The sequence below is a fragment of the Thermobia domestica genome, chromosome 3 (genome assembly GCF_964235325.1).
Source record: "Thermobia domestica chromosome 3, izTheDome1.hap1.1, whole genome shotgun sequence".
In the NCBI taxonomy this organism is placed as follows: domain Eukaryota; kingdom Metazoa; phylum Arthropoda; class Insecta; order Zygentoma; family Lepismatidae; genus Thermobia; species Thermobia domestica.
Window position 1 is genome coordinate 196,355,847 of NC_137456.1, and position 13,803 is coordinate 196,369,649.

The 13,803-nt window shown below is 35.4% G+C and overlaps 1 protein-coding gene across 2 annotated transcripts in view; it reads left to right on the forward strand.

Moving 5' to 3' along the window:
• LOC145680918 (dnaJ homolog l(2)tid, mitochondrial) overlaps window positions 1-13,803 on the forward strand; it is a 226,478-nt gene that overhangs the window by 23,656 nt on the left and 189,019 nt on the right. For both annotated transcript variants that reach the window (XM_081752079.1, XM_081752080.1), the window contains exon 2: window positions 11,832-12,055. In XM_081752079.1, the coding sequence (XP_081608205.1) occupies window positions 11,832-12,055 (224 nt within the window). The remainder of the gene's footprint in view (window positions 1-11,831; window positions 12,056-13,803) is intronic.

The window sequence follows — 13,803 nt, forward strand, 5'->3', positions numbered from 1 at the left end:
ATGGACGTAGTAGGAGTTCAGGAAGTTAGGTGGGAACGAAATGGATCTGTGAATTCCGGAAATTTTACGTTCTTTTACGGGGAAGGAAATAAAAATCACCAGTTAGGAACAGGGTTTTTCGTTCATAAACGTATATTACCAGCAATTAAACGGGTTGAATTTGATACTGACAGACTTTCTTTTATTACTCTTAAGGGACGGTGGTGTGATATTATTGTTTTAAATGCACATGCCCCAACTGAAGATAAGAATGACGATATAAAAGACAGTTTTTACGAAGAAGTGGAACAGATATTTGACCAACTCTCGCGATACCATATGGAAATTCTATTAGGGGATTTCAATGCGAAGGTAGGACGAGAGGATATTTTCAAACCGATTATAGGGAACGTAAGTCTGCATAAGGAAAGTAATGACAACAGTGTTAGACTCGTGAACTTTGCAACATCCAAAAACCTAACTGTGAAGAGTACAAAATTACCACATCGCGACATTCATAAATACACTTGGACATCACCAGACGGGAAAACACATAACCAAATTGATCACGTTTTAGTAGATAGAAGAAGGCAATCTAGCATAATTGATGTCCGGTCGTTTAGAGGGGCTGATTGTGACAATGACCACTACCTGGTAGCAGCGATAATACGAGAGAGGTTATCGTTGAATAAAGGTAATATTCATTGTCCGAAAACGAATAGATTCAATTTAAAGAAATTAGAAGAGAGCCAGGTAAGAGAGAAATACCAGATTGAAGTTTCGAATAGATTCTCGCCTTTAGAAGATTCGGAGTGCACTAGTGTTTAGGATACCTGGATTGAAATTAGAAATAGCATCAAAATTTCAGCAAAAGAAAAATTAGGACACGCGGAAATACGTAGGAACAAACCATGGTTCGACCAGGAATGCATAAAACTAGCAGAGAAGAGAAAACAGGCAAAATTACGCTGGCTTCAATATCCGAATGAAATAACTACACAAAATTTCGCAGATATCCCAGGCGGGAAACTTACAAAACCTTTAGAACAAAGAAACGCGATTTTCTGAAAGCTAAAATTAAGGAACTTGAAGATAATAGTAAAAATAAAAACATCCGGGATATGTATAAGGGAATCAACGAATTTAAGAATAGCTATCAACCTCGTGCTTATATATTAAAGAAATCTGACGGTACAGTTCTCACTGACACGGATAGCTTCTTAAATAGATGGAAAGATTTCTTTGACGATTTGCTTAACACGCAACCAAAAACTAGCGTGCGTGGAGAAAAGGAGATACACACGCAGAACCGTATATTCCAGAACCCAACCGAATAGAAGTAGAAACCGCTATAAAGAAATTAAAGAAACACAAATCTCCGGGTGTAGATGAAATTCCGGCTGAGTTAATTTTAGCTGGAGGCGAAAAATTGTGGAACAAGATACAGAAACTCATTCTCCTTATCTGGAACAAGGAAGAATTGCCACAAGAGGGGAAAGAATCAATCATTGTTCCAATTCACAAGAAAGGCGACAAAACTGACTGTAATAATTATCGAGGCATTTCTCTTCTGTCAATATCCTATAAAATCCTTTCAAATATTCTATTAGCAAGACTGACCCCATACGCAGATGAAATTATTGGAGATTATCAGTGCGGATTTAGACGAAATCGATAACTATCGACCAAATATTTACCATTCGCCAAATACTCGAAAAAAAAGTGGGAATACAATACCCCGGTACATCAACTATTTATTGATTTTAGAAAGGCGTACGACTCGGAGAAATATTATACAACGTTCTTACAGAACTTGGAATACCGAGAAAGCTAATTAGATTAATTAAGATATGTTAAATGAATCCCAAAGTAAAGTCCGGGTAGGAAAATTTTTGTCCACGAGCTTTCACGTCGAAAATGGCCTGAAACAAGGAGATGCGTTGTCGCCATTATTATTTAACTTCGTTCTGGAATACGCTATAAGGAAAATCAAAGATAGCAACCAGGGCCTAGAGTTGAACGGTATTCACCAGGTTATGCCATATGCTGATGATGTAAATTTAATAGGGGATGATAGGAGAACAATAGAAAGAAATGCAGAGATCTTATTAAACGCTTACATGGACATGGGTTTAGAAGTAAATGCAGAGAAAACTAAATACATGGAAGTTCGTCGGGACCGGAATACAGCAAATTATGGATGCGTTAAAATATTAAATAATACTTTTGATAAAGTAGATAGTTTTAAATATCTGGGATCAATATTAACAGAGGAAAATCATATTCACGGAGAAATTAAATGTCGACTAAAAGCAGGGAATTCGTGTTACTATTCGGTTCAAAATCTCTTGTCGTCGCGAATTCTGACGAGGAATTTGAAGCTTAAAATATACAAAACGATAATCATGCCTATTGTTCTGTATGGCTGCGAAACATGGTTACTTACTCTGAGGGAAGAACATAGACTGAAAGTATTTGAGAACAAGATCCTGAGACGAATATTCGGACCCAAGCGGAATGGGGAATGGCGGAAACTTCATAACGAGGAACTACATAATTTATATGGTTTACCCAACATTGTTAGGGTCGTCAAGTGTAGGAGGCTTAGATGGGCGGGTCATGTAGCTAGAATGGAAGAAAGTAGAAACGCTTTCAAAGTCTTGACTGGAAGACCAATCGGAAAACGACCATTAGGAAGACCTAGGCGCAAATGGGAGGACAATATTAAGATGGATCTCGCAGAGATTGGAATACAAAGTAGAAACTGGATGCAGTTAGCTAAGGATAGAAGTCAGTGGAGAGCTTTTGTGAACGCGGCATTGAACCTCCGGGTTAGAACCTCCGGCCATAGAGTTAGTTAGTTTAGTTAGTTAGATAAGAGTAAGGGAAATAGTTTCAGAAAATCCTAATGATACTGCCCGTCTTAAAGCGCTTCACAAGAAAGAGTCCGGAGCATGGTTGCAAGTTACACCCTCAAAAAACATAGGAACATTTATGGAAAATAATATCTTTCAAATAAGTGTAGCCTTACGCCTTGGCATAAATATTTGTCATGAATTCACGTGTGTATGTCAGAATCAAATGGATGCTAAAGGTCTTCATGCATCATTGAGTTGCATTAGAAGCAGTGGGAGATTTTCACGCCACGGAGAATTAACCAAATAGTAAAGCGAACTCTCGCCAGCATAGACATTCCTAGCATTTTGGAACCAACAGGAATGTTACGGGATGGTGGCAAAAGACCAAACGGAATTACTTTAATTCCCTGGAAAAGAGGCCAAAGTCTAGTGTGAGATGTTACATGCGTAGACACTTTCGCACCCTCATACATAACATTAACCAGCGAGGAAGCAGGAAGTGCAGCCGAGGCAGCTAGTAAATGAAAGCATTCGAAATATTCAAAATTAAAAGAAGATCATTTTTTCATTTGTTTTGCTACTGAAACCGTGGGTGTTTTTAGTAAAGAAACAAGTAAATTTTTGACAAATTTGGGATCAGCTTTAATTAATAAATCACGGGACCCTAGAAGCAAACATTTCCTGTTCCAACGGGTAAGCCTTGCCATTCAAAGAGGCAACGCAATAAGTGTTTTAAATTTATTTCCATTCACACACAAAATGGATGAAATATTTTATTTAAAATAAATCCTAAAATATTTTGGAATAAAAAAAAAATTACCGTATTGTAAGTTTGGTTGAGAATTGTCAAGAATTATACATGAGAAGCTCAGAATAGTACACGTGTACAAGATGTTCAACATGTACCGTTAAAAAATTAAATACACAGTGTTTATAATACAATGATTGGGGAAAAAAATAAATTTGAAAGTTAGAATTAAAACGTAAAATTTGTTTTCTAATAATCATTTATGTACAACATTTTTGAGGTTATATGAAACCCTACTGAAAAATGTAATATAGTATATGTAAAATTATATCAAAATGTGTTAAAAATACATTGTTAATACATGTTAAAAAAAAAGTAGATTCTCTTTACCAGATTTCCGTCAAAATGATTATATCCACATATACTGTTACATTTTGCAATATTATAAGAAATTCATCAAAAGTTTTGCTTACACTTCTAATATTTAAATGTATAACAATTAAGCCTGATTTATTTCTAAATATATTGTTAAATGTACTGACATCGTCTCAGCTTTTTAAAATTTTATTTCTTGATAAAGGTGAATATCACTAATAATTCGTTCCATAAAATAAACGTGCTTCTTTCTTCTTGGTCCGAATTGTTAATTTTGAAGAATTTACAGATCAACTCGTTTAACATGTATCACTCTAGACGACTCATTTTTTTTCCCGTAACATCCTACCATCACACACCCACACAAAACGAAAACCCATTATTTCTTGCAAATTGTTTTGTTTCAAAAACTACTTTCCGGTTATTAGCTGTTAGGTGTTCGTTTATGTACTCCAAGCTAGCTAGGAAGGTATTCTTTATTTTTGAGAAAAATTACAGCTTGTTCTCAGGTATTTCTGTAGCAAAGTAACACTAATTCTCTTCGATGGCAATGTCATAATAATCTGTCTTGTTTTACCTCTTCTTAAAGTGGGAACTCTGATTTCTGAATCTCTTCACTTTTGTTTCCGCACCACTCACTTTGGTTACTTCCACCACCCTATTTTCATTGTATACTAGTATAAGAACAATAGTTGATTATTAATTTGATTTGTGTATACTTCGTTAAAAGGAAAATAAACGCCAGTTTCTTTTATTTTCAGGAAGACATTTTTCCTGTTTTTCAAAAGAATAACTAATTAAGTCATTTCTGTATTTTTAGTTACGAGTCATTAAAAAGATAAAGAAAGAAAGTAGAAATTTCTAAAGTTAGTTATTCTTTCATTTATCAAAGGAGAGAAACTTAAGTAGTTTTATTTAAACTACTAAACACAATCAGTTTAAATTGTAATGCATTTGACTAATTAAAATTGCAGATAGAGTTTAGCCATAACTTTATATATATATTAAAAGGATTATCAATGATCGTTGTTCGATATTTGTAATATCATGTTTTGCACAACTTTGCAAGGACACTTTAGCGGAGTGACCTACCAAAGCACACATTGGTTTTAACAACTGTTTATTGAAAAAGGGCACATACAGTGGTAATGAAGATTTGTGTTATTTAGAGCAATAATTTGCAGAAATAAAAGGGGGTTGTACCCTGAGGTAACAAGTACAGTACAGAGGCCTTTACAAAGGCAAGCATGTTAAGTAATGAATGGCGAGACATGCAATCGATAAAAGGTTTTCGTTGGTACGGCAAAGAATGCCGGATAAACGCATTTTAAGAATTTGAATGATTTTGTGACTCATAAACGCATCATAGCGTTTTCGAGGTTAATTTTTATCCCTCACTTATTAAATTCCTGGCCAGGAGTGCCAGAAGGAGCAAGGAGTGTACTCTTTGCACGTATGTTAAAGACAAATTATGTTTATGAGGTCGATGTATATATCCGTCTTAACATCTGGCGAAGAACGCCTGAAACAGATGAGTGTTAATGTCTGAAAGTACGCTTGTTCAGTTGAGAGTTACGTTTAAATTTTATTTCATGTTATGGATATGTCCCTCTGATATGCAACAATTGACAAGATACTAATAAGGTACATCGCGTTATCTACAAGCCCATTTTGCACGTAGGTATGCCAAAAGCCCTGCTGAAATTGTTACAGAAACCGCTACTAAGCAATTGTGAATAAATCGTCACCAATAAGTCAAAAGTTCAATTCCTAAAATGCTGTATCAAGTTGGTGTTCATTAAAAAGTCATGTTTCCAAATTTGTCAAAATTAGTCGTGTAACATGTTATCATTCATGTATTAATCTGCGATGTTTAAAAGTCCGAAACTGTAATGTAATTTTAGTCTGTAGTAAACAAAAGTTATGAAGTCTTTAAAACAGTAAACGGTATACTAGCCAACTGTGTATTTTAAAGAAACATTTTAAATATTTTTAAATTTCACGATGTCCCGACGTAAGTTTTGTATTTTGAAAACGAAATAGAAATTATCTCTTTCAAAATAATCCCTAATTTAGGTAAAATAATAATAGTAATAAAAAAAGACAAGCTCACTCGAGAAAAATACAGGGGCTGGACAAAAAAATCTAAAACGTTTGAAAAAGTGTGAAAATCTACCTAGTATGGTTTGGGGCCTCCTTTTGCGTCAAAAACAGCTTGGATCCGACGTGGAGTGGACGTATACAGCTCCTGAATCATGGGGAATTTTGTACCATTGTTCCTCCAAAACATGCTCCAGTTCCTTAAGGGATGGTGGTTGAGGGTAATGAGACCGAACACGCCTTTCTAACTCAGACCACAATGACTCAATGATGTTCAGATCTGGTGGTTGTGGGACCCAGGGGAGGTGTGATAGCTCTGGTCATGCTCCTCAAACCATGATTTCACCGTTTTTGCAGCGCGACAGGGTGCCAAATCATCTTGGTAGATGCCATCACCATCAGGGAAAGATATTTGGGCCATGGGTAGAACCTGGTCCCCCAAAATGGCCTCATACGCCTTAGCATTCATCATTCCATGCAGGGCTATGATGGGATCTGCAGAAAACCACGATATCACTGCCCAAACTGTAACAGAACCACCCCCATGCTTTACAGTTGGGAGCAGACAGTCTGTATCATAGGCCTGCGACGGTGTTCTCCATACACCGGTTGTTGGAAACAAGGTGAAGGTCGATTCATCGGACCACATTACGTGTTTCCACTGCTCATGAGTCCACGCCTGGTGGTCCTTGCACCACTGGATGCGCCTCTTTGCATTTACTGCTGTGACCAGGGGTATAGCGGCCCTGTCATGAATTTTCATGTTATGAAGTTCGATGAAACCGGGTTCTGTAGGCCGGAATTGAGTTCAGACGTAATTTTCATTGCAGTTGTCTTCTTTTTAGCTACTACAATCCGTTTTAATGCCCTCCGGTCCCTATCTGGCAGGATTGTCTTTCGACCAATGTTGTGCTTTGCAGACGTCGTTTGCTCATGAATTGTGTATGCCCTCGTGACATAGGACACAGTGCCTTTCGATACCCCCACAATGTTCGCCACTGTTGCCACTGAAGCTCCAACCAGACGAGCACCAACGATCATACCTCTTTGGAAGTCTGTCATGTCGCTTATTTTACCGCATCACTTTCACACCACGACACTCAAAGGTGAACTGGTTACTGCTGACGGAAGAGGAAGCTCCACATGACACAATGAAAGCAAAGAAACGATCGGCAACCGCAACACAAACTTCAGGAGTTTCAACTACGAATAGATTACAAAGAACTTTTACAGCTCACAATCATATTCCTTGGAGAAGTTCCAGAAAGAGGTATATATTTTAGATCTCCAAGGGGAGTGTATCGAGCTCGATGGATGGCAAAGGCAATTTACTCGCTAAAGATATACTTATTAAGAGATCAGTTCAAACTTTCCAAACAAGAAGAAACAGGAATTGGTAACATTTGCTCATTTGTTGTGAAAGTTTACGTTAACAGCTGGTTTCAAGCACCATCTGCTTGTACTGCCCCCAGAAATGACTTGCAAATTTTGAGAAATTTAAAGAAATATGAAGATGTCAATGAGGAGATTTCAAAGTGTGTAATGAAAAAGTTTCTCCGACATTTGTGGTACCTATCAGAAGAGCTTGTTGTGCTTGCTTTTCTTGATAATGATGTTCCTCAGGAAACTAAAAGGAAAATGTTGGATGCTTTAAAAAATGAAGACAATGACGAACGATTGAAACGTGCCCAAATTGATCCCGATGTCATTCTTACATAGGACTTGTAAGATTTTGTATCCAGTAACATCATGAAGTTTTTCAAAATCCTGGATCTGCCATCAGAATTTTTGCAAACAGATGTAACTGCCTGGAAAGACAACGAATCCTACAAGAAGAGCAAGGCAATAGCTAGTTCACTTAAAGTTATTAATGACGTAGCTGTATTCGTGAGGACAGCAAACTTTATACAAAAGCTGAAGAACAAAAGCAGTATTAACTCTTGTTATTTAATCAATTTAGAAACAAGTATCCAAACTCAAAGAAATAAATTTTGATGTCTTAAGATGAAGTAAAAACTTACAGTTTAAAAGTAAAAAAAATAATATATATATATATATATATATATATATATATATATATATATATAGTAACTCTTTTTTTATATGGTAGATCAAAATAGCAGGGTGTCCCAAAGAATACTGGGAAAGCAATTTTTTTCACTTACTTGAGGACCACCCTAATATATATATATATATACACACGAGGGCGAGTCAAAAATTATCTACACTTTTGTCATATCTTTTCTTACACTGCGCACTTTGTCTTCTGTCCTCGCATATTTTATTGCTACACGGTTGTGGTAATGCTGTGAAAGTGTGATCTTAATTCCTCCATTTTCTTCCTTCTGTTGCAGATATATTATGGCTGCTCCATTAGAAGTTTGCACCAAAGAGGAACAACGAGCAGTGATCCGATTCTTCTAGTTGGAGGGTGTCAAAGGGATTCGCAATATGGGAGAAATGCACTATCACGTAAAACTGTGCTTTTGTGGCTCGAGAAGTTTAAAAGTGGTCGAACAAGTGTAACGCATGAAGAGGGAGCAGGACGGCCATTAACCTCCACTACAGATGACAACATTCAGCAAGCTCGAGAGATGGTTCTGGCGAATAGGGGAATCAATATCGCTGAAGTAGCAGCTGCTTTGAACATCAGTCATGACTCTGCCCATCAAATCATCCACGACGAGCTCGGTTTTCATAAAGTTTGTGCACGGTGACAATGCACGGCCACACACGGCTCATCACACTTGAAACCATCAACAAGCTGAAATTTGAGTTATTGGAACAACCTCCCTACAGCCCAGAACTAGCTCCATCTGACTTTCACTTGTTTGGGCCACTCAAGGATGCTTTGCGTTGTCGCCGATTTGCCTCAGATTTAGACGTGCAAAATGCGGTGCAAAAGTGGCTTCACGACCAACCGAAAACCTTTTATTTGGAAGGAACACGTAAGCTCGTTGACCGTTGAGCCAAGTGCATTGATAAGGAGGGAGATTACGAAGAAAAATGATATGCATAGTATAACCCTAGCTTCATGTAAATAAACTGTAGAATGAAAAGTGTAGATAATTTTTAACTACCCTCGTATATATATATATATATATATATATATATATATATATATATATATATATATATATATATATATATAAGAAACTTCTTGATTTGATTTATACCATATTACAAAATCGCGTTTCCTCAGTGAACAGAATATTTATTTCAGTTTTTCGCTGTGGTCTTTACAACGCCAGACTTACGGCGCCAGGACAATTGATAACTTTGCGCATTTAGAAATAAAAAGCTCTTTGTTTCATCACTCGTAGAAGCTCTGTTTCTTTGGCACTTTCAGTTTTTGTTTAGGGAACTCGTGAGAATGAAACATAGCCATTGGATTATTTTGAAGTACGATGTCGATCACATGCATAATTAGCCAATCATGACACATCTTTCCAGTCAGTGGGATGACTGAACTACGCTATCAGTCTTTACTCAAATCCATCTGCGAAGTGCCACGTCAAAACCTCGATTCGGTAGACTTTTGTGTTATTCTAGTAGCTGTTGTTAGCGAAGCGCAGTACACAAACTTATGATGAAAGTGCTAAAATAGAAGGTTTAATTTGATATATTTTTGCTTATAAGCAACCCTACTTTGAAGAGATAATTCATCGTTATTCACGGAGCTGACTCATTGTAGCAATTAAAAGTATATTTGCAAAAATCGAGTGAAATATTTCGTGAGTTAGTGTAAAACTCGCAAGTCAGAAGAAGCTTCGCGTTTAAACAAGTTGTGGCATTATGGTAGTGGCTGCAACTGTAATATGGTGAACTACCATATCTACAGCACTAACTGAACGCAGAGAAATCCTGACATTCACTGCATCCAAGGAAACTGAATTCTTTGTCGAGGAAGATTCAGGACTTCAGAGGGAACAAGCCAGTCGGAGGAAAAAAGCAAACGCATCCCCCCTCTTTTTCCCACTGTTCAAGTGCACAGTCACAAAATACACGAGTGCTAGTGATCCTTCTTAAAACAAAAGTCCCCAACACTGCACAACGCACGTAAGTATTCACGAAATTGGTTAAGTAACAGAATTATAGGTTCAAAATTTAAAATAAAATAAAAAGATAAAGGTATAAGGTGCGCTTAATTTATGTGTATTATAGAATTGTTGTTATTCAATATTATGATAGTGTTTTGTAATTTGACTTTTTTGTTTTATCACTACTAAATTACAATTTATATCCAGTTGTTCAAATATACTTTGCATGTTTGATTCTACTCATCATTTCGACCCGTAAAAATACAGTGTCAGTATCGCTTACATGTTTTAAATGTTACAACATCTTGCATGTAACATATTTATTATTTATTTTGTACGGTAAGCATTCTTTTCCTCTCCCATCGAGTCTTCCAACAGCCGATAGGAAGGAAAGTACTTACAGTTATTACGTCCCGAAACATTAAAACCTACAACGGTTGATCACAAGTTATATTTGACACAATTTTATTGCAAGGTTATGGGGTTTTTATTACAAAAAATGGTGAATGTTAGATTAAAAAATCTACTTCAACAATTTATTTCATCTATGCTCTTTATCTAAAAATACATAAGAAGACAATTTAAAGAACATAGTGTAAAGAATCTGTATTTAAAAGCTCATTAATATGAGCTGACCCAAGCGAGATATTGGCACTTCAATGCAATTCAATTGGCATGCAGATTTACTTGTTTAAGGCTGTGGGATAGTAAGCAAGAAGGGGAGAGGAGGAGGAGACGTTTGGGGAAATACTGTCGTTATGATGATATAATAAGTGGCAAATTTTCAGCTTTTTACTTGTTAGTCCCAACAAAGATGATGATTATTATTATTATTATTATTATTATTATTATTATTATTATTATTATTATTATTATTATTATTATTATTGACGAACTTTAAAGAACATGTTACATGAGTTTCATCATTTTTGCACTTTCCTTATCAGAGATATCCAGTTCCACACATTGGTAAAATTCTGTATTCGGCCATATTTGATGCCCTATAAAATCATCATCATTCATTTCTATGGTCTCATATTTTATACAAGTATAAGTTACATGAAGACAAAGTCCATATAGATCACAATTGATTCAACTCCTTCCGAGACCTATCATCGATTAAAAATAATTTAGCTCATGCTCATTCATGAATTGTGACATTATATACATTTAGAATTGAGATGATGAAAAGTTTTAGCACTTATTAAAGGTTTCCTTTGTAATGATGTTTGAGTCACTGCCTCTTTTCATTTATCAGAGATTACATTTCGTATGCATCTTAATTTTCTCATGATTTGATATGTATCGCCATAATATGGCCCCCGTTAGTATACGGAGGAGGTGGAATAAGCCAAAAGCTGTACACGCCAGCGGATTATATTCATGAAAGATTCAGGTTTGTAAGACAACAATTGACTCATTTAGACATTCGAATTAGAAATACTATGAAATTTGCTCTTGCATGACATAAGCGAGCTTGAGTACGAAACTTAACCTTGCTATTTTTTCTGTTAGAATTATTAAATAATGAAACACTAAATTTAAATTTTAAAGAAGTTAGATAAAAAATTAAATTTTTCCCTTCCTGAAGCACAAATATAAATTTTAATCTTGAATTCCAGTATAATGGTTGTAGTGTGAAAGCATAAAGCAAGACTTCCGTACTGAATTTACTGAAATGTACAGATATTTATTGTCCACTTATTTCATTCGCACTTACTTATTTTGTAGGTCCATTTCGCTACATTGGAGTGGTCCCATCTAGAGCTCTTCATGTGTCGTCTTCCTTCCGAAGAAAGAAAGACTATTATGAAATATTAGGTGTATCACGAAATGCTTCACAGAAGGATATAAAAAAGGCTTATTACCAGTTAGCAAAAAAGTATCATCCGGATACAAATAAAGGTGATCCAGACGCAGGAAGAAAATTTCAAGAAGTTTCGGAAGCGTATGAGGTAACTTTAAGCAGTAGTTTTAGTGAAGGACGGTGCATATTTTTACAGAATATAAATGTGTTTCGTATTTGGAACACAAGTATTTTATGAATACCTTGTTATTTGTAATATTTTAACCAATTAAATTAAAAAGACCTAACCTTAGTGGGTCTCGGGGAATCTGTATACGTTTTACAGTGCTTGGACAATACTTATACACTTCATATTTCCGAACTCCTGCTTGGTAATCGATTACAGTTAGGTTGAAGAAAAGTAGGTTAAATGTTTTGATTGACAACTAGGATGAAGAGTTAGAACTTGAAGAATTTATTATATATTTATTTGTTTATTTATTATTAGTTTAGTTTTGGTCAGATACTGTTTCATTTTCTGTAATCGTCAGTAGTACTGAGTTGACGTATTGTGTTATTTCCCTTTTAAAACTGTTTTATGTGTTATCATGGTTTCTTTCAATTCTCTAGATAATATGTAGGGATGAGGTTGTAGTTCTAATGTAAACTAGTTCGTTTATGCTTCTATTTGGTACTGATTTTTATAAATGATTTATTTATCTGATTTTATGTTTATGCTCAAATTAATGTCACGGCAAGTCTGTAGTTGTGTATTAGTACTTTTTGGGTGCATAACGTAAACGTTAACTAACTTCAATGTAGTCATGCATATGTGTTTTTTCTGACACTTGCAGGTTACTTCATTTCTTTTATACGTGAAATAACTTTTGTGTGTTAAGCTTGTTTTAATGTTTATAGAGGGTGTTAGAAAGTGTTGAGTCAATATTCACTTAGTATATATTCGCTTTTGCCTTATCACCAAGAATTACTTGATCACTATGTACTCGTATCCGTAAGACTAATAGATTTTGACTCCATGTAACAGTTTCAGTGCTTCGTTTCTTGTGGTGGTATGAAAGTAAATCTCAAGTATCTCTGTTAGTTCATTTAGCAGCATATATTTTTGTTTTTAATCTGGCGTGTCTCATAAATAGGACGTTCTGGCAGTGGATAATATTTTCTCTCTATATATATATTTCTCTAGTTTAGTGAATATCGACATTACTAATTTTAAAGCCGAAATTACTTATTGTGACTAACTCAAATAATTTGCAAAATCAAATATAACTTATTCATTTGTCCCTTTTCAATTTATTCATTTGCCCTTTTTCTTTTGCGTTTGAAAATACATTTACTAAATAGCTTTAATAATTATTTTACCTTCATCGGTAGATTCTGGTCAGTCACATGCAACCCTTCTTACTTATTAAAATGCCATCTTACACTTTTGTGTGTATTCAGGTGAAGAATGACGAATCAAACATACTTTATAATATTACTTCTGACACTTGAACATTTGTTCTATGAAAATCCAATTTCTGTAAAGGACTTGACACGTAAACTTCTTTAAATGAGGACATATACGAACTAGCACAAATCTATTAAACTACCCTATTTACTGGAAAGCACTTCGCAAAGTTGAATTTTTCTTTGACACACACTTGTCTGATTCAACACTGCTTTGACTGAACAAGATGCGATTGGATTATTAAGGGTAATCGCTGACAGGTTCATAGAAAAAGCGAAAGAGGTGTATGTAGTATTTATTGATCTAGAAAAGGCTTTTGGCCGCGTGAATTGGGAATTGTTGTTGAAAGTTCTAAATAAGATCGGGCTGTAATGGAAAGATCAAAGACTCATAAGAAACTTAAATATGAATCAAGAAGTAAGTGTTAGAATAAGGGAGGAAATGGCAGA